We start from the raw sequence: 23,395 nt of genomic DNA on the forward strand, positions 1-23,395 counted from the left end.
ATCACTTTTTATATTAGAAAACCTACAAACTTTAACTTTCCCAGCAATAATTCCTTTTTAAATACCTCAATTTACAACACCTAACACTCGTAACAGAATTCTTACACCTCGTATCGTGAACACAACTGGTGATTGATTACGTTGATCGCGATAGGGTCGGCCAGGTTTAAGTAATAATTTAGGAAAAGGTCAAAAGTGTCACTTTATGTTATTTGAATATAACTGTACGTGACACGCCGTGTGTGTAAGCTTCAGGTAGTAAAGTGTGATGTATTATTTGGTATTTTAATATGTATTTGATGATATTGTGAGTTCATTGTTGGTGATTCAGTGTATTGAATCCAATTGACTATAACATTTAATTATTAAACTATAAGGTTATCGTGATACGCTTACAAAAAAATATACTATACTTAGGTACATATATAGCTCATGTATACATATAACCACCTGGGTTAGCAAATCAAATACAGTTCAAGTTTTTATGAAGTCGGTTTCGAAACATTTCTTTTTACCAGAATAAAAAGATATTCTTAACATTTTAAACCAAGAAAAAATATGATTAATCCTCGCACAAGAACAACAAAAAACTTGCACAAAAGATAGCATAAAAGGAAGGCACAAATGATACGGTTTGATGTACAAAACCCCAACTGCACTGTCAATGTAACTCAGTCACGATACCTGCCGTTTTTCGCGAAACATTTCTGAGTCATGAACCTCACTTTACGGTTCTAGAACTTTTCAAATGCTATCGGAAATTAAACTTTGGATTGTGTAACGGTTTTTATTTATTGTTAGCCGTAATTTTGAATGGTATTTTTGTGATAAATAGGGTAAGTTTGAGAACACTTTTTTTGTAAGAAATGATTGTTTAGAAGTAGGATGTTAAAGTAATCTTTGTTTCTCTTTAGGTGTCGCAAAAATATGAAAATACATGTAAGAATATTTTTGCGTTCGTCGTCATAGTTGCAAATCCAAAGTAAAATATTTTTACGACGCATAAGCTACTATATAGCGAAAGAGAATAAAATTGAGAATCCCCATCTTTTTAGCAGCGTGGTTAAATTACAGTTAATAATTTATAACTGTCTAAAATTCCAGTTCTTATTAGGAATTCCAAGCCAGGAAAGTAAATTCAATTTTTACTGCATAAAAACTGGCCGGACTGAATTTTTCACCTCTTGTATAGGATATTAAAAATGGCTGGGAGCCAAAATTTTATATTTCTTTATGAAGCTCATCTCTGCGTTGAGCATAAAGGATTTTCCGATAATACGTCGCTCGAAATTCTGTAGGACTTTTTAATAAACCTACGATGAATTTGTAATCTATACTAACATAATTAAGAGGAAAAAATCATGGTTGTCATCACCGATTTGAAAAATTATTTCACTGTTATGAAAAAAATTGTCCGTTTACGGGAAAAAGACGCGGGTGAAAAATTTATTACATACAAAAGAAAAGTTTTAAAACGTTGAGCTATTGTATGCGATATCTATAAAAAAATAAAACATGTAACATAAATAAAAATCTGCTACCATATTTTACACCACTAACATCTTTAACCCTTTCTTTTACTGCTTTACTTTAAAACAAAATACAACGGATGATATTTGCGACCACAATCACACAACGGTTACAAGCCAAAGTTACGATCGTAGTACAATGTTTCACCCGAGGACGTTGTGACCACGAGTGCAGCGAACGACGGGTTAACCCGTACAAGTTTTACAAAATAAAAACCCTAGTTATATTCCGAATTTATGTTTTAGTTTTGTTCTGTTCTTTTTAGAATTATTCAAATGTAGATTGTTTTTTTTTTCGTTTTTATCAGAAACGAGTGTTTAAAAATATGTTTGGTTTTAAATATTTTTGTTGGTGCGATAAACTGTTGTAAAAATGTATTTTGCGATATTCATTTTGGAACGTTCTGATTATTATTTCTCAAATAATATTGAAATAAAATATATGAATTTCATAAATTCTGAGAACAAAACATTTCAGAAGAATCTTGGGAACTATTCCTATTTTTCTTTTTATTTAATTCTCTTTTACACAAACTTTAATTACTAAAATAATAAACTCAATACAATTATAAAAATCGAACACTTTTCAATATTCCATAGACATCACGCACTAGCTTCCATTTTAACGTGAAAATACAAAAAGAAAAAAACTATAACAGCCAAATTTCACCGTTTTTTGACACGGAAAATAGTCATTAACAGTCGTTGTTAGCCACAAATTTGATTGGAAATTAAAAGACTCTTTCATTGTGATTTATTGTTTTAGAAAAACATTGTTTGTCTTCTGAAATTATAACAGACAATGGATCGAATTCTACCGGGCATTGAAACTATATAATAATGGTAAATCATATATAATTGCAATCTGTATTAGGCACGTATTAGGTAATATCAAAGTCATCAGAACCAACCATTTTATTTTATACCAGTTTCTACTCGCGATAAAAAGGTGTGTTGATAAAAAGTAGCCTTTGTGTTAATCCAGGGTATCGCCTATCTACATACCATATTTCAACCAAATCGGTCCACCCGTTTTCGCGTGAAAGAACAACAAACATACATCCACACATTCTCACGAACTTTCACATTTATAATATTAGTTGGATAGTAGGATTTATCTAAGTATTCCACTTACTCTTGCATATTGGAAATGAAAATCAACGTTCCACATTTTATTCAAAACTTGATATTTTTACAAACTTATAGCAGGTATGTGTTGTAAATAAACGTTATTTTCTTTGCAATTTATTTGCCAACTTATTCAGTATTTTCTTTCCTCATTTTAACTAGCTATATTTATTTAAGTGAACGCTTTATAACCACTCCCTTCGCAGTAGGTTGCATGTTTGATTAAGGAGACAATAACTATGACAAGAAGATTTATCGTGCGTTCATGAATTTCAATAAATTAGGCCGCTTTTGTTTTCCAAGCATTTGTTCTAATAGTTTAATGACATGCAACGTTTAAGATCCTATTTTAGATACAACGTTTATTAATCAGGTTTTTTTATTAATATTTTTTTATGATTTATGCGTGTTTGAATGAAGTGTGAGGAAAAGTATTTATTTTGGTAACAGCCAGTTTCTTCATCAAAAGTTAAAGCCAAAGTAAAAGTTAAAGTAACGGTCAAATTCAATTTTTCTATTAGTTTTGCTGTCACTTTAGCCTTGAAAAAACGACTTTGACCGTTACTTTTACTTTAAACATTACTTTAACTTTAACTTCTGATGAAGAAACTGGCCGTAAGAAAGAATATTGTAATACATTGTTTGTAAAAAGAAAAAACTATTAATGTTATAAAGTGGAAATATTTGTATTTTTCTATCATACCTTGATGATTACCTACTGCTAATTAAATCACAAAATAGAAAGATATTCCAATTTATATAGCTCTTTAAAAATAATCTCCAAAACATCAACGCAAGGATCAGTTCAACGTAAACATTAGTTTTTGTAACTAGCCGTATTTTCTAATAACCTTAACCCTAGACAGCATAAAGCCACCCTAGTGCATCCCAAAGCAAAACCCCAAAATTTTTCAAAATCCATTCAAAGAATTTTCCAGAACAAAATCCCCTGGTAGGTACGAATTTAAGCACTTTTTCTGTGGAAGCTGAATGCCAAACAAAACAAATCCGACGTCCATTAGTAAAGATTAGGCGCAGCGGTGACAGGTTGGTAGGCCCAGGCTTATAAGCACCATTAAGTTCTGTTTTTTCCCATCTGACTTAAAGTGAGACATGCCTAAGTAAATCTATGTAAATGTTCGTCAAGAAAAAGTCGTTGACTTAATGAGTGGTTGACAAATTACGTGGTTTTGAGTTAACAGGAAAATATAAATAGGAGGTAACTTTTTTAAAGGTCAACAATATTTTTTGGCTAACAAGTACTTAATAAAATAAATAATAAAAATAATACCCACACAAATATAAAGAATACAATATTATTTTTACCATCTGCAACATATTTTTGTAGGTAACAAGTGTGTATTAGGTATTAGTTACGCTTTTGCACTGAAACGAATAAACCAATTTTATGAAAATTGATTCAGCAATAGATAGTCATAATTTTCTCGTATTTGGAGATAGGCTACTTTTTATCCAGTTATTCATTTAAACGCAGCTAAAACTGCAGAAAAGCGCTTTTTCAATGTCTATATCCTTTTTCCTAAACTAATTAACAATATAACTATAGATAGCACTCAGACGAAATCTATTTATTTAATACGAATGTTAATATCACCATGTTTGCTCTTACAAGCTAATCGCTTTACGCTTAGACGCGTGCCCAATTACAAAAGGCACCTAAATGGATTCTTGACGTCTAAAGAGTCAAAGCTTTACTTAACAGACAAAATTACAGTCTAGATTAATATGAAATGAGATTACATTTTTAAATGTCATGATAGATACTAGACTATATTTATTTTTGACTAGCTTTCTCCCGCGGTTTCAAACGCGTCCCGAGATAGCTGTTTACAGCAGCTAAATGACAAAAGCTGTTCTATGTCCTTCTAAAGGGTAAAGCTACCTCTCCTCTAATTTTCAGATTATTCAGTCCAGCCATTCACGCGTGATGGCGTGACCAAGGGATTTGGGATTCAGTTTTCTATAAGTATACAGATATCTTTACAGAAGGTTTCACACTATAGCATATAAGTTTTTTTTTTTTCTAAAAACGACACATTCTATGAGGCAAAAACCTGTTACGCAATTTCAGGTGTCATCGCTTGTACCGACAGTTGTCAATTATTTTTTGTCGGTCGTATACGTCTAACACGACGCCTGTATCAACCGGACGAAGAATTCACTAGTCTAAAAGTGCTCTAAACCTGATTTAGGTACTGTGATATTCTTACTGAAATCCTGGACATGATACAAATACAAAATATGAAAATATTAATATCTCTTCATTATAACAATTTCAATAGAACTACTCATTAATTAAGTCAACTTGACTTCATGCACTTGACATCAAGTGCAGATCGATATACACTTAGATCACTAATTAGAGTGGAAAGAAAATATGTCTTCTAGAAAATTAATTAAACTTCAACCAGATTGACCAGTACTTCTAGGAAGCAACTGGTAATTTAATATTCACCATTAAAAGCTATTGATCACAAAAGAAATGCAAGCCTGAATGACTTGCAAAACCTTCATATGTAGCTATATCAATTTCAAACATAATTTTCAATATCGAACCAAATGCCTAGTTATTGAAAACCCAAACACAATCCAAACTCATTATATCAAAGCCATAATTTCCATTCGTCAATCCATTTATTACCTTAATAGTTACGATATTAGTTTCAAATTACCTTCACGAAATCTACTCTACAATCCAAAGGTTCCATTATTTAGATTACCTACGAATAGTTTTCTGATACGAATCCAATTTCAATCTTTGTTGTGCCGACTTATGATATAATGCAAATCGATTTTTTTGCTCTAGTAACAATATTCGGGCACAAATGCGGGTTTGTATGCTGATTTTTGGATGAAAGAATATATCTTCGTTCGTCAGCTGTTCGCTATTTCTGATATATTGTGAAGCTGAAAGGACTAATATCTAATATACTTAGTTCGCGTCTAGGGTTGTATTGATACATCTGTGTCAATAGATTTTGTTTGCGTGAGCTATTTTTGTTTATTTTTCCGAAATAAACAGTTGACTTATCTGTTCTACTAATATTGTAAGAGATGCTAACTAAAACTTTGAAGATTGTTTTCAGCAACCAAAGTAATTTGCCCTATATTTATTTAACAAATTCTAATTACGACTTATCAAATTTCTAAAAAACAAATATGCAAAATAAATTCCTACCTAAAAAGATAAACTCGATAATGATTTCAGATCGTCGACCCTGACCAAATAAAATAATTAATAACAGAAAATTCCGTTTCGCTTGACAATCAAAGCTGGGACATTCATTTACAAAACACAATTTATTCGCAGTCTCAGACTCTAATTAGACTAACGATTCGGTAGCGTAAATCACAAATTAATTCAGTATTGTAATTATGAAATGATATCCGTATTTTTTATTTGATTTTGAGGCAACATCAACGATTAATTGCAGATTTTTATGCTGGATTTGTTTCCTAAGTACAAATTATTTTTGAATTTCTTAAACATTTAAATAGTACCTACAGCACTTCAAGTTTTATTTCATGCACATGAGAGGAAAGTGAAGTAATGGTTTTTATATACGGCACCATTCTGCCGAGCAATCCACGGTACAGTTTTAGAGCAAGAAAAGTTCACGACTTTTGCACTAATCATAGTCCCAGAGTTCTAAACTCAAACTCCTCCTGCATTCACGATCCACACTGACCTTATTACAGCTCGTTGTAAAAACCTAACGCAGTAACCCGATTACGTGCTAATGCTCCTATTTATTTCGCAAAGTTTCAAACTCCTGCGGTTTTCCAGCAAAGACGTATTGTGTTAAAGGTTGATAGTTATCGCTCACGATTTTCACAACGCGTCCTCGTAAAATGCTAAACAATTTCATTATGAACGACCGTATAAAACTCCTCGCTATATAAAAGATAGGTAGGTACCTTCTCCTATCTTGACCCAAAAAGTTACAAAAAATGTACAAGTACTCGAATAATCTTTCTAAGAGTCCTTTTAGTATTTTCTGAGCACAACGGAAAACCTTTTTATGATTAAAACGTCTGAAATACGAAACTTTTGTTGTCATATCAAATTCCAAAACCGAGGGAATTCATTAAACTTATTGCGTAATTTCTATGGAAATGTTCGAACGAATTGGTCGATAGCAAAAAATAAATAAATTGGAATCTGAATGCTTTAGGCAGCTAAGCAATAAGATCTAAGTGGCCCTCACAAAGCCACCATTACGACACTGCCTTGAAAATGTAATTAACAAACACATACTATAGGTTTGTGTGCTACATTCACAATTGATGTTCAAGCGATTATCGACCTTTTATCTAAGGCTATAAAACACATTTAACGATAGCTGGCCATTTTTACATCAATCAAGGAACTTTTTTTGCGTATAAGCCATCGATATTAAGCGTCGATGATTAATCTACGTTGTGTCAAAAAATATCCACTATTATTTTGGTATTCTGAATACGCTCTAAAAACTTATTCATACCGTGAGCTGTAATTTTTTAAGTCTAAACTACCGCTTGCAAGTTGGTACGTTTCAGAGCAAAGTGGACTGTGAACTATGTAGTTAACCCGACCTCTTTTTGCGAGAACATTTGTATTCTAATCTCGTATAAGCTTTTCGAGAAAAACACGGTACGTTGTCTATTGACTCAGGGGCCTTTGTATATTTTAGACTTAGTAAGCAGTAAAGAACCTAGTTTAGGTCCAGAGTGTGCCAAAAATTTTAATAACATTACAGGTCCGTACGTTAATAAAACGCGCTGTTTCATTATTTTTTTATCTTCATTTGAATTTTCAAGTACCTAACAAAATAAAATAAATTTAGAAAATTCACAACGTTCTTAAGGCAATGAGTACCTACTTCAAGAACATACCACAATACAAATATATTTATGAATGGTATAGTAACATAGGAGGCTCTTTATTTCGCAAAGGAATAACCACAGACACGAGAATTGGGCCACCGATCTGTCCGAAGGCTATGATTGAGCATCCTTTCTTATACCATTATATTCATTGTAACAATCACACCAAAGTACACCAATTTATTTATTCAAATCATTACTCAACTTGCTTTTATCTCCAAAAGGAATCATAAACATACAAATTGTAGTCTATAAAATCTGTCATCCTCCTTTGATGTTCGTCTTTCTCAAGGAAAGTCTCTATGAAAGAATAAGTGGGTTTATTTAGTATATAAATAAACGTTTTTTCTTTGCAGGTAAACCCAGATGAGAACCGACTGGCTGTCGTGTCACACACATCGCCATGTAAGTGGATTTTATTTCCCACAATACATCAATCACACTTGACATATTTTCGTAAGTCTTTGCTTTGGCTCCAAGGCGATAGGTTCATTTCTTTCATGTTATATTTTATACTTAGCTTTTTCAAAAGCAGTTTTTCTCCGAACTGGTTTTTATACTTAGCTGTTTTACTTTCTTCGTATCACTTACCTTTCTTTTTTTTCTTTCTGACGATAATGGTAAGACTAAGTACGTATGTCATTATTGTAAGTACAACTGTGTTTGTCACAATATTTTTTTACTTGGACATGTTCAAAGTAAATACGATAAGTGAAGCTTCAGGAATAATCCTTAATCAATATTAATGTATAACATGTCTAAATATTTAGACAGACATGTTTTATCGAACAGCTACCTCGTGTATCTAGGTATTGATATTATTGTAGTAAGCTTCCAAGAAGTCAAAACTCATATGACCATGAAACGAAAAAATAATAACGTCCCATTTTTCCGATTCAGTTTTCATTGGTGACAAAGGCGAGAAAGGAGAAAACGTAAGTACCTACAAAACAACATGAAACAAAACAAAACTACGTATAAAGTAGTCGCTTGATACAAATACTTTTGTTACGGGCAATCCGAAGGCTTTCCAAAGTTCCTGGACAAGCCTTACTGAACTTGGCCAAGATTTCACTAATCCGGTGGATCTCTGTCACCCTACCTTTCTCAAGTTTGACGAAAGTTATAACTCAGGTCACGTACCTCGTTACATCGATATTATTGTGTAGTAAAATTCGCGTGTTTTGCACAATCGTGAACAGAAATTCTTAGTGGAATTGGGTCAGTAAAGGAGATGCTATTTAGCATTACAACAAACGGTAATGTTTAAACAGGGTACGTACTTTCGTAGACAGAGTGAATGATGTGCCTTTCCGACGAAGAAGGGGCTAAGAAATGTTACGAGCTCATTCTATTTAGTACATTCAAATGTGTTGTTGAAAATTTGAATGATAAGCGGAACCTTAAGATGCTTTCAGAATCTTGGTCCCTTTCAATTTGATAGTGCTTCGAAGAAGTTCTATTAAATTAGCCTGTTACTGCTGGGGAATAAAAAAGATAAGGTTATGCTTTAAGGGTACTTTGTTACTATTTACAGACACTGTTAATGGTAAGCTACTAACTACGCGAAGTTTTCGCGCTGAAACCTTTACACAAAATAAAAATAAATCTTAATTAGACTTAGACATATAAAAACAGATTTTGTTGAAACAATAACAGATTATTCATATTCTCGCACTAAAATAACTGTGTCTATAGCATAAAGCGCTCACACATATTCACGCTAAGTTCACCAAATTAATGGTTTGTGTATTTGGCAGGCTCTTGGACAATGCAGATGCAGTTTGAACGATATCTCACAAATCTTGGAGGTGATGCCAGAATTGAAAGGTCCCCCTGGACCTCAAGGACCTACGGGAGCTGACGGAACTACCGGTGCACCTGGGAAAACGGTAACAGCTTGTTTTTAGTAACTACAATATACATACATCTTTTGGATGTAAAAGATAAGAATTTTCAGTCAATCTCTTCATATTCTTGTATTAGCTGTCGTATTAGTGTTCTTATGTTATTTTACCTTTTTCATCATCATATAAAATGGCAAGCAAGAGCCGAATAAGTAAAATTATATGCAAAAGACTAGTTAGTCGTACGTACTTCAAAGCTATTTATTGGTTGACATTAAGGTTGGAGATTATCAAGGGAAATCTAGCGCTCTTAGACGTCTTGGGAACTTTGTGGATTAAAATACGAGGTTAATAAAAGATATGATTACACTCAAGGCGTAGACTTGTAAGGCGATGAGCTTAGTGACGGCGGTGGCGGATTATGTTTTTCAACGTTTATTAAAATCGTGAATAGGCGGATTTGTAAATCTGACTCGGATAATTTTACCTGTTTTTTTAAGTTAAGACGATGTCAAAAATGTTCTTAATTTTAACAAAGCCGTCGAGTTTCTCTCTGAATCAAAATTAGAGCAAAATATTTTTTTGCTTCTACAAAATTAATTTATTATATGAAAGCTGGGTACTAAAACTCAATGAACATTTTTGGTATACATTTACACTGTTATAATTCAACGAGTCTCAGATAGCAATATGGATTCATCGTGGATCCCGTTTAGCCTTGGTACGTTATATCTTTATTTGGATATACACATAATACGCAGCGGAGTCAAAATGAGAATAATATTTTGAACACGCGTTTGTTAGATTTTGATACATGATAGAGCAATTGAATGTATTATTTAATTATTGAAATCCCAAGAATAAGTGTAGAAAGCAAGGAATAAACATAAAGGTATAAAAAATAAATAAAACATTTTCTATGATCAAAATCAAATCGAAATGAAAAATCATTTATTCAAACTCGGCTGCAAACAGCACTTTTAGAACGTCAGGATTTTACAATAGACAGCCCCCAAAACGCCCACCCTTCACCACTTCCTATGTGTTTTTGCTGGGAAGAAGAAGTGGTGGAACAAACTCCCCAGCAACACAATTCTGTCTGTATGGTTATAACCCATTAGAACATAAATCATATATATCATAAAGAAATAATTCCATATGGTACCCAATGTAATACACAGTACAGCATAAATATATCTTAAAGACATGTATAAAGCGATAGATCACTATACATTTTAAACATCAGCACAATAATACATAAAACAACAATTACAATAATCACATCACAGTAAGAAAATATAAATCAGGAAGAATACTTAACTTTCGTGTGTTGTCTACACCTCAACGTCCACCAGAAAAGTGCCACGACTATTTTAAAACATTATTTCGAACAGTCATACTATCCCGCCACAATTGACCAATCACAGACAAGTAAGCTTTATACACAAATAACTAAATTCACAATCGAAATAAACTAATTTAAACACACCAAATGTTATTTAAAACTTATAACGATAATTTTAATATTTATTTTATCATTAAACATGTAAGATTTTAGATATAAAATTTAATGAACATAAAACAATTACATAAAGGTACCCTCATTTTCATGTGCGTTTACAGAGACAGTAAAAATATTCAATAATTTGTCATTTAAAGTTCGTTCACAGAGACAGTTAAAATCAAGAAATATACCATAATCTGACACGGCCATACTGACCTGTACTTCGCTCTCGAAGTACCTCTTTCTATTATACTGTCTACAAAACATTGGTAATGCTTAAAACTTAAAAACGAATTCAGTTTAACATTGTTACCGCCTCACTTCTCACATTAAGTAGACGAATAACAGAAACTTAAAAACTAATACAGTTTGTTACCGCCTGACTTCTCACATTAAGTAGACGAATAACAGAAACTTAAAAACTAATACAATTTGTTACCGCCTCACTTCTCACATTAAGTAGACGAATAACAGAAACTTAAAAACTAATACAGTTTGTTACCGCCTGACTTCTCACATTAAGTAGACGAATAACAGAAACTTAAAAACTAATACAATTTGTTACCGCCTCACTTCTCACATTAAGTAGACGAATAACAGAAACTTAAAAACTAATACAGTTTGTTACCGCCTGACTTCTCACATTAAGTAGACGAATAACAGAAACTTAAAAACTAATACAATTTGTTACCGCCTCACTTCTCACATTAAGTAGACGAATAACAGAAACTTAAAAACTAATACAATTTGTTACCGCCTCACTTCTCACATTAAGTAGACGTATAACAACTACAGCATAACATTGTTACCGCCTCACTTTTCACATTAAGTAGACGAATAACAACTATAGTATAACATTGTTACCGCCTCACTTTTCACATTAAGTAGACGAATAACAACTACAGTATAATAATGTTACCGCCTCACTTTTCACATTAAGTAGACGTATAACACCTATAGTATAACATTGTTACCGCCTCACTTTTCACATTAAGTAGACGAATAACACCTATAGTATAACATTGTTACCGCCTCACTTTTCACATTAAGTAGACGAATAACACCTATAGTATAACATTGTTACCGCCTCACTTTACACATTAAGTAGACGAATAACAACTACAGTATAACAATGTTACCGCCTCACTTTTCACATTAAGTAGGCGAATAACAATTACAGTTTAACACTCCAACCACTCACAGTAACTACACAGTATCTTGTCTACTATTTAATTATGTAATTACAATAAGAATTAAACCACACATTAGTCGTTAATACAATGATTTTATATATAATCGATTTATTCTTAAGCAACTGACAAAATAAACAGCAATCATTACAAACTACTATTCAGACATTATACTCTTCAGACATTATACTATTCAGACATTATACTATTCAGACATTATACTATTCAGACATTATACTATTCAGACATTATACTATTCAGACATTATACTGTTCAGACATTATACTATTCAGACGCATTATCATCAACCCATTCACTCAAAATATACCTATCATTAGGAAGAATACAAATTATAGTATATGGACCCCTTAATCTAGGACTGAGTTTGTCATGACGCCTAAGATTTTAATTGACATAAACCGTATTTCCAATCTCAAAATTTATAGTATTTCGCCTACAAGCATCAAAACGATTTTGAAATTTTATGGCCTTTGATTGCAACCGCTGTCATGCTAATTCTCGATCTACCCTGACATCAATATACTAGGTCCAGAAACATTAACATCATTAAGGCGAGTGAATTGATTTAATATTGGCATTACAGCTAATAAGTAATCGAATTGGAGTAAAACCTATTGATTTTTTAACAGTTAAGTCTGAACCTTCTACAAACCGCTTGGCCAGTCTGACAAACGATTATAAGCCGTATTCAACATAAACCACTGTAGACACAACGTTTGATCCAACCAAATCAAAGCAGACCCTTTAAGGGCCTTACCTGCCTTAGCCACTGTTTCTATGCTACTCCAGGTGAGATCCTTGGCGAGCGTTTCACTGTTGTTGCCCCACCTGGAAGCACCGTTGTCGCTTTTTTTTCATATCAAAGACTGGAAGCGCCACATCATTATTTTGATTTACCAATTGTCTCAGTATCCATCCTGAAACAAGGCCATATGTTAAAAAAATATAATTGGGGCAGGGCTATCCCACTTCTGATGTTAGATTTTGATACATGATAGAGCAATTGAATGTATTATTTAATTATTGAAATCCCAAGAATAAGTGTAGAAAGCAAGGAATAAACATAAAGGTATAAAAAATAAATAAAACATTTTCTATGATCAAAATCAAATCGAAATGAAAAATCATTTATTCAAACTCGGCTGCAAACAGCACTTTTAGAACGTCAGGATTTTACAATAGACAGCCCCCAAAACGCCCACCCTTCACCACTTCCTATGTGTTTTTGCTGGGAAGAAGAAGTGGTGGAACAAACTCCCCAGCAACACAATTCTGTCTGTATGGTTATAACCCATTAGAACATAAATCATATATATCATAAAGAAATAATTCCATATGGTACCCAATGTAATACACAGTACAGCATAAATATATCTTAAAGACATGTATAAAGCGATAGATCACTATACATTTTAAACATCAGCACAATAATACATAAAACAACAATTACAATAATCACATCACAGTAAGAAAATATAAATCAGGAAGAATACTTAACTTTCGTGTGTTGTCTACACCTCAACGTCCACCAGAAAAGTGCCACGACTATTTTAAAACATTATTTCGAACAGTCATACTATCCCGCCACAATTGACCAATCACAGACAAGTAAGCTTTATACACAAATAACTAAATTCACAATCGAAATAAACTAATTTAAACACACCAAATGTTATTTAAAACTTATAACGATAATTTTAATATTTATTTTATCATTAAACATGTAAGATTTTAGATATAAAATTTAATGAACATAAAACAATTACATAAAGGTACCCTCATTTTCATGTGCGTTTACAGAGACAGTAAAAATATTCAATAATTTGTCATTTAAAGTTCGTTCACAGAGACAGTTAAAATCAAGAAATATACCATAATCTGACACGTTCGTATATGAATGTGTGAGGCTTTCGGCTTATATTTTAATCTACTAAATCGATTATACTAGGTAGAATTTATGACCGGATAATGCTTTGTGAATTTTTGTTCATGTTAGTTTTGTGTATTTTGTCAGATAGTAATCCTATTTTGTGATTAAATATCATTGTAAAAATGATTTGTTTTTAAATTGGACTTAAAATGCTTCCTAGCGGAACCTCATTAAAAAGTACTTTTTTGGCTATTGAAAACTTTGTTTTTATATTGTAAGTTATAATTATTATTTTTAGTAAGAGTTATTATTTTTCTGGGTCAATTAGTTGATCCAGTAAAGAAAATACACAAATAAATTGGGAAAGAAAATTGAAATGTTTAATAAACTATATGGAATGCCCCTGCAAGATCTTTTTTAATAATTTTTTTATAACAAAGGATTAAGCACATTAAGATATTCCGCTACCGCTCCTCACTATATCTTTCCTTTTCATTAAGTTTTTAAACTTCTAAGTCTCAACTGTAATTAATACCATTATACTAATATTACATACGTTATTAAGATTTAGTTGTATTGTATGCCACGCTGTTTTCGCTAATGATGTAAATTACACTGTTTTGTGAAATTTATAAGTTTGTTGCTATCAAAGGCTATTATTATGTTTGAGGTTTATTTACTTACTTTTTGTCAATGTAGCTTGAGTAATAAAAATTGAAAGCTTCTATGAATGATTTAAGACTAGCTACAAAATTCAGCTACGTTAAAATAAATAATCCTTGAATGAGGTAGGGCATTATGCCTACGTAGGTGGGGTTGAAGCCAAATACCGTTTTCAAAATAATGAGCTGATTCCAGTATCTAACATAATGTGTGTTGAATTTTCAGTTTTGATTACCCACGATTTTTGAAACTGATAAAATCTTTTAGTATCTAAATTTTAATGATAATTTTCTTAAAACTTTGTGTCGATATTTATCAAGTCCGTCTTTTCAGGGTCAAATGGGTGAAGCAGGGCCGCCCGGACCTGTGGGGCCTAAAGGTGATAGAGGAGAGAGGGGTGAGACTGGAACACCAGGGCCTGAAGGCCAGTTAGGGCCTAAAGGGGACCCTGGAGCAGATGGGTCCCCTGGACTGCAAGGGCCTCCGGGCCCACCGGGCCCACCAGGGCCAATCACATCAGCTTTAATAGTGAGTCCAATTTATTTAGGTTCTTCATTTTAACGCCATTGAGGTTGGTAATATTTAACTGTATCATCACCACAACTATCTAAAAGGTGCATTTTTTTCGGGTTTTCTTTTAATAAAGTTTAACCATAGCATTATGTAAATAAAGTGTATATTTATTCAATATTTACTCAATACTCAATACTTTTATTGCTTTCCACGTGTAATCTTAGGTGGTAGTATTATAAATAGTTCACATGGACCCTGTCGGGCACAGCAAAATAAGTGGGATAGGAGGAGTGGGATAGGTCTATTTATGTAAATAGACAGGCCAAAGGACTATGCAAACATTCATTATAATTTGGAATTTTCTTAAACCTAAATAGAACTTGCTTAATTGTAGAGTCAAGAATTTGCGTACCTATTCCAATTTACCTAAAATTAATTACATCATTACCTGAATAAATCGACTTCGCTGAGATAGATTTTTTTGTAAGAAACGAAATCTTTCCCAAGCAACAAGGTTTATTGGGGGAATTAATTAAGGTTAGACGATTTTGGTTGGAGGTACTTTGTAGTATTTCGTATACAAGAAATCAGGAGCTAAAACAGTATCAATATGATGGAAAAATAAATATAGGTAATAATAATTGTCACCATTTCATTAAAGTTTTCTAAAAAGGGCTTCAGCTGGCTGTTGGCTTCTAAAATTACTTGGACTATACTGTCCCGTGATCTGGTAAAGCCATACAAAATATAATAATTAGGTATGTTCAATGTTCTCAGAACATTTTTTTTTTCTTGAAAAATTGAACATGAAAAATTATTTAGCCAGACCAAATGTACAAAATCAAATAACTTAGGAAATAAAGATACGATAAGTATTTTCCAATCGGCAAATTAAATTATCTTCCTATCAATTACTTAGCCGCAGTAAGGTTTCATTCTATTTATCTAGGCTTAAACAGGAACAAATGACTGCAGCGGGCTATCCAACGAGTTGCGTGTTAAATGCAGGCAGACTTCGCCCACAGAAATTAGTTCTAACCATGGAGGAAAGAAAGATAGTGGAGATGCCATAAGGAAGATAGGTCGCCTTCTTGTAGGTCAAGCAACATAGGGGTGATCAGTTACTAGAACTCGTCAAATCAAAACCAATTTATCAAAGATTGGTCTTGATTGATTGGTGAGTTTATTTTGGAAATAATGGTCTGGTTCCAAAGAAAGCGTGTAGGGTAGTGACGTTCCTCGTTCCCCGACCACCCGCATTTTAGTGCATTTCTTCCTTAGAGGTTTTGCGTTATGACATCTCCGCTAGTCATTTCTTTCTCCATGGTCTCACTGACCTTTTGCTTCCAACTCGAGTTTCCAGCTTATAATATATTTTCTGTGGAGTGTTTCTTTTTACAAGCGTGCGTGGTTTTTATTAAAGTAAAGTAGTTTTAAAAGAAAAAGGTGGTAACATTATAAGCTGGCTTAACTAATTTACTTGTCGTGGGAGTGGTCGTGCTATGGTAGTTTAGATTGGATTTAAAAGCGTGCACTTGAAAGCCTAAGCACGCAGATTGCTTCTAAGTATTTTTGCATTACATTAAGTTTCACAGTTTTCAACGTGGTTCATTAATAATCTTGAGATTTAGTACTAGGAATCTAGATATACAACAGTATACACGCTAGTATACACCTCTAGTGGGGAGAGTAACAGGCAAAAAAAAAAATGTGAAATCAAAAAAATCTTTCCATACGTGCCGGGTTCATATACCGGCCAATCCCCACTGCAAGTCACATTTCCAGTATTTCCTTCCAGCAAGAAAGCCCATCAAACACGTCACAGTACTGTATTTTATTATAGAACTTACATACATTCCTAGTCCGGCTTCCACGACACGACAAATAAATCGCACTAAGAAATACGCACGTACCATTACGTTGCTATTATCTAGACATACAATATCGCGACCATGTAAATATAAGCCAGCCATCTATCAGTGTGTGTGCTTCTCATATATCAACTTCAAGTCTGATATGTAATTAGAACCTCTCGAAGCTTCGATAAGTTATTGTTGTTCGGGCTCAAGATACTTGTGTATCGATGCTGTTCAGCATTAGCAGTATTAAGTGTAAACACAAAGTTTGGTGATTTCTCATCGCTGTTCATAGACTGCTACATAAATAGCAATATCAGAACTCCATTAATTTCCAACTTACTTTATTATTTATGTAATTACAAAGAAGTAAAGCCAAATAATGTACCAGGCGAAATGATGCGTTTAATATTAAAGCGGGAGGGAAAACATGAAAATATTAGTCCGCATTGCTGACGACGGGTTACGTGCCCAAAATTCAGGCTACAATACCACGTTAGGTACAATGTTGATTTTTTGCTCTAAAACAAGCCAGTCCGAGGACTACGTATTTAGGTAAGCCGTGAAAGAAAGGGTACATTTGAATGTCACCAATATTTCCTCTTTAAACACGTAAATACTGGCATAGAATGTTTGTAAAACAATAAACTACCCAGTATATGCAAAAAGTTTACTTGGTTTTAAAAACGTTATAACTTGATGAATCTCCGTCAACGCCCGCTTGACACCATTGTAAAAACTTTTACCCATGAGAATGAGTCGTCCACGCCACACCTATTTCGTTCTTAAAAGTTTTGCATACATTCCTAATGACCCTGTGTTACGCAGGAATCAACTGGATTATACGGGTCCAGTAATCCTGGGGTTCTTGGACCTCCTGGAGATAGGGGCCCAATGGGCCTCCCGGGTCCTCAAGGAGAAAGAGGATATCAAGGGAATAAGGGCGAGAGAGGATTACACGGCCCTAAGGGTGACAAAGGCGAGAGGGTGAGTCTTATCTAAATATGATATGCTGAATACTTTTACGCTTTGTCATTTTGTTAGCTACGTAACATTTAAAAGGTGATGGAAGCGATCATTTTGAAATGTTTTTTTTTTTAATTATGAAGTTAGTTTAAAAATATTGGAGATATTATTTTGAGAAACAATAAAAGTGAATTCTGTGTAAAATTACATATGTTGTGAAAGAAAAATAAGAGTACCTACTATAGTTCAGCAATATGGGCAGTACATGGCAATATTACAAGAGCACACGTGTAAGGGGCGCGTGTAAGTTCTATAAGTCTACTGATACAAATATAAAGTGGAGGTGATCCCTCTTATTTACATCACTTCAGTGGTTTATTTTAAAAGAGATATATATAAGTATCTTTATTTATTTGTTTTCATGTTAGCTCAAATATGCGATATTGTTGTCTATCAATTACGATTATCCTTGTTTCCTTCATTGTGTTGGATGTATTGACAATCTTTCACAATTCATGAATTAATTAAGCATACTTTGTATATTTGCATGTCTGACACGTAATAAAAGTTTTAAGACTATAATTTGAATGTTAAGTCTAAATACTCACCAAAGCATATTTTAGTCGACATCGCCCCTCAGTTTATTTCGTGTTTAATGTTGAGAAACTAGGGAAATAGGTTATTAGTCACGCTAAACTTCGGCGGACTATCAATCAAAACTTTTGCGGTTTTCACAAAACTGTAAATACCGAAATAAGTCTGATATATTTTGTTAGAATGTCACCTGGGAGTGGTAACTTGCTCAGGAGTAACGTACATGATTTCCGAGTTGTTATTTTCGCAAATTGCATTTTCGCCCCTTTCTTGTTCAGAAAATATTATTGTAGGTACATTGTGTACCGTAGTTTCAGTTACCCTGATATATTTAACGAAGGGTTGCTTTATACCCTGCTACTAAAGAGAACAACAGCTTCAGCCATAGAACTTTACGAGTGTAACTTAATCAAAATAAAATCACACGTGCCCCGTCGCCAAATTAGTAGGTATTCGGATAATAAACTTGGGTTTAACGCAATAAGTGACGGTTTGACCCTCGTAACGTCACGTTATGTTACCTTCGACCCGTGAGCTCATAACTGTGTTACAGGGCTATGTGGGCCTGAGAGGGCCACATGGCGCGAAGGGAGAGCGGGGCCAACCCGGCCGCGATGGTACTCCGGGCCTGCCGGGCCCACACGGACGCCCCGCCGAAAAAGGGGAAAAAGGTACAAACTAACTCAACCATCAAATTTTATGTTACTCTATGACCCATATTTATACTCGGGTAAAGCGTTCGCGAGATTTTTAGGGGTTTATAGTAACGATTTGGAAAATCTTTATTTCTCCGCGCAGTGAACCCTTTGGATTGGTTTTCGAGTGCTTGCACGCAGTTTATTTATTATTGCTGTTACTTTTTACGATCGTCTTGAGAGTTTTGTTTTATTTCTGTATCGGATGTTTTCACGGTTTTTTGGGGTTGTTCGTAAAGTCGAGATTAACATATTGAAATAAATGTTTGTGGTAACGGACGTTGTTTTATGCGGTCGGTTTGAGTAAATTTAAATAACTGCCACAGAGAGAGAATCAAATGGTTTTTCTCCCTTGAATTTGAGAGGGTTCCCAGAGGTTTTTATTTTCTGTTTTGGCTGACACTAACTAATATGCAACATTTAATCCGAACTCAGGTGCCCGAGGTCTGCCGGGCCCCCCGGGTCCACCCGTCTCCGCTGTATCTGAAAACGCTATCTCAACTGACGTCACAAGAACTGGTAAGACATTAGAACATTGTGTAATAAATAGTAATTTTACTTTAGTTTTGTTATTCTTATTTGAAGCTCAATTGAAAATTTTCAAGCCTTGTATGGCATATTTATTTCGGTAAGAATTTATTGGTTTCAAGATAAATTCTGTGCTCCTTCGTATAATTGATCAAAGTATATTTTTTGAAAAAATAAAGATTAACATTGCACATCCAAAATTCTTAAGTTTCTTTAAATCAGTAAGTTGATTAAATGATAAACAGATTGTCCAATTCTCATAAGTCATACACCTTGGTGGCTATTCACATCAACCATCAATTCTGTAAAACAATAACCCACCTAACTAATTTCAGATAATTGTCCAATCAATATTTCATGATTTGTTATTGATTCTTTAATTGATATATTCTATAAATAGCCTATACTTACCTCTTTTTACATTGATTTTGTGGGACGGTAAAACTTTAACTAACCCACTTATAATCTTTCTGAAATCTTTTAAGTCACGTATGTGGCCTACATTATTTGATGAAATTACCCTATGATTATTACCAACATTTGACAAGCAAACTTGCAGTACAAGTATATAGTTTGAACTAATTAATAGCTAACGACACCAGATAATTATCAATCAATCTATCACCCGATTAGATCCATTTAATTAATTAATTATTCGACAGTCCTTCTAACCAGTACATATTGAACTATTTTGGGTGACTATGTTGTAATTTAATAGTGAGGTAGTTCAGCTTATTATATGGTTTGGTATATGCAAATCAGCTAGTTTTATTGAAACTTATTTAAAAACCAATAAGTTCCTTGATTGATTATTATGAAAAAATGCAAAATTGGCTCTGTCTTTCTGTTGCGTTTACACAACAAAACTACTCAATCAATCTGATTTTTTGGTACATAGACAGTCTAAGGCCATAGGCTCATTCCGATGTGGGAAGTAGTTCCCTCTGGATGTGGGTAAAACCACTGGAAACAGATATGTTAGCGTAAATAAAAGAGAACTTTTTTTTCCGACGTTAGAAATCATCAAATGACCCCTCCCGCTGTGGGTTAGCAGCGGTGAGGGAGTGTCAGACTCTTACTGACTAAAAACCGTCGTGTTCCGTCATAGGCCTTTTATGTACCAGGGCCGCGGTAACTCTTTCGAACAACCCGCAGCCCCAAATAAAAGAGATCTTGAGGTAGGTTTGTGATGAATTTTTTAATCGATTTAAGAGTGCCAACCTGAAACAAAATAAGTAGGTTGTTAGTCACCATAATAATAAAGCAAACTTCTCTCTTGAAATGCATAAACTAATTAAAATAACGAATACAAAAAGAACCAATACAAATTAATCACTTCCAACGCTCAATTAACACATATTTCATAACAAAACAAACTCATCAACAAAACCATAGATTTACCAAGACAAACAGCGACAAAACGAACAAAATGCAATTGATAACGTTACATGATCCCTTCTATCCCAGGGATAAGCTAATCTATTACGATAGTTAGTCATTAATCATCTTCGTACGAGCATCAGTTTATACTGAATAGCTGGTATTAGCCATCTATAACATCGGGCTATCTATTTCTATGTGACGATGAAGCAGCTTAGGGATCAATTTCCAGTATTGAACGGGTAGCTGGAAATAAGGGTGTGTGCCATACAGTTGGACAGTATTTTGATATGATATCTAGTAGTTATAATATATCGAAATATTGTAGAAATAATCATTCAATTTCTGTAGTAAATTAATTCAGATTAAAAAGTTTTTGACATCAGATTTAAGGACATCAGTGATCCACTGGCAATTTATTCGTTTGTTTTGCTCGTTATACTATGGCTAAAATAATAATCTGAACCATTTACCTATAATGTATGAATAGGTGAACTATGGGCGGCAAATACACGGCTGATTTTGGTTTGGTTATCAGTGCAACACAACCTCACAATGCGGATAAAAATGAGACACAGAAAGACTATTCAAATATATATAATAAAGCACCAAAAACCTATAAGTATCAATAAATCGTAATCTGAATCTTAGATTAAAACTAACAAAACCAATAAATAGCGAACAAATAATAAAAAAAACTAGCCTCGCTAAATTGCCAGTGGTCTCAGCAGTACAGTTTTAATTAACATAAATACTGTCTAGTGTCATTCGTACTGAGACAATTGGTTTCTAGTTAATACTGAATGAATTAAAAGCGGGGCGTGACAGGCTTCGCTGCGTCGTGAAAATTGCTCGACTCGGGAAAATGTTTGTGGGTGTTTCTGTTACGAGAAGACGAACGCTGAGAAAATACAAGTAGGTATTTTCGAAATAAAGATAAAAGATGATAAACTGCAGTTTTCTAAAAAAGTTTTATTTCTGTTTTGTGCCAATTTCAAAATTTATGCAGTGAAAATCACGTCTTTGAATCCATAAAAAATCAGTCCCTACGCAAATGTCACCTTTGTATTGCCGAAAAAAAGCTGTAGTAGTTGCGTGACATAAACTTAATTGAAATAATTTTAATTAGGCATGTCTCAAAGCTAACTTACCTTAGGTAATCAAAAACATTTTTACCCTTTACGTAGCTAAATTTAATTTCATGTCATATAATATGACGTAAAACTTAAACAATTTTCTGCTATTGTCACGCACACACATAAACGTTCCATTCTGCAGTAATTATGTAAAATATACGATACTTCACTCCATCATAACTTGGCATGAAGGCCATGAAAAATAATGACTGTTGAAAACTCATATGAGCAGACAAACGTACAAACATTAATTTACTAAATAAATTCCCCTAATTAAGCCAAAAGTAATAATAAGGGTTGAATCTACGTCTATTTAATATTATTTATTATCATTATACTATTATGTGTATATGCATATAATTCAAAACAATAAAATTCCCATCAAAGAAAACCGAAACCATTTTTAATTAAACATCAACAAACAAGTCTTTTGTTTATTTAAAAAACATCAACGAAACTGAATTTTATATCAACACAAAAACTTTATTCTACAAACATAATAAAACAGGTAAACAGATAAATTAATAAACATCAAAATATATCAAATCCTGTAAATACACAAATGAACAAAACTTAGATCAAACGTTAACTCTCATTTATGTACAAAATGAGTTTGTATTTTAATAAGTATAATTGTATATTTATTATACTAACATAGCTCTTATTTCATATATTTTGTAACGTCCCAAATGTAAGGAAAATAATATTTTCGCAGAAGCTGCTCTCTTGAAAGGAGGAAAAGGCGACACAGGGGAAAAAGGAGACAAGGTAATTATACAGCCAAATAAAAACATATTTTCTGTGTAAATACAATAATTTGTATTCATATTCAGAAACAGTTGAACATCTTTTGGGCCTTGTTTCGCAGAAATAATGTTTTAATGAAGCCTTGAATTATAATTGCGTATGGAAATTATGAATCCCTCGTGGGTTACATAAAAAATACAGTGAAGCGTATTTTGTAACAACAGTTTTAGTCCAGTTTACTAAATCCTACACTAACCCTGTATACAAAATCTGACGAACCTATATTAAACACCATAATATTGAAATATACCGAAAAAAATACAAACCAACAAAATTACCCA

General features: G+C 33.3%; 1 protein-coding gene across 2 annotated transcripts in view; it reads left to right on the top strand.

Moving 5' to 3' along the window:
- The window catches only part of LOC110379525 (collagen alpha-1(XVIII) chain), a 124,718-nt gene that overhangs the window by 31,114 nt on the left and 70,209 nt on the right, over window positions 1-23,395 (top strand). For both annotated transcript variants that reach the window (XM_064036900.1, XM_064036899.1), the window contains exons 3-10: window positions 7,901-7,949; window positions 8,445-8,479; window positions 9,305-9,436; window positions 14,973-15,167; window positions 17,837-17,995; window positions 19,122-19,239; window positions 19,699-19,782; window positions 23,023-23,075. In XM_064036900.1, coding sequence (XP_063892970.1) covers window positions 7,901-7,949; window positions 8,445-8,479; window positions 9,305-9,436; window positions 14,973-15,167; window positions 17,837-17,995; window positions 19,122-19,239; window positions 19,699-19,782; window positions 23,023-23,075 — 825 coding nt within the window. The remainder of the gene's footprint in view (window positions 1-7,900; window positions 7,950-8,444; window positions 8,480-9,304; window positions 9,437-14,972; window positions 15,168-17,836; window positions 17,996-19,121; window positions 19,240-19,698; window positions 19,783-23,022; window positions 23,076-23,395) is intronic.

The sequence above is a fragment of the Helicoverpa armigera genome, chromosome 11 (assembly GCF_030705265.1).
Source record: "Helicoverpa armigera isolate CAAS_96S chromosome 11, ASM3070526v1, whole genome shotgun sequence".
In the NCBI taxonomy this organism is placed as follows: domain Eukaryota; kingdom Metazoa; phylum Arthropoda; class Insecta; order Lepidoptera; family Noctuidae; genus Helicoverpa; species Helicoverpa armigera.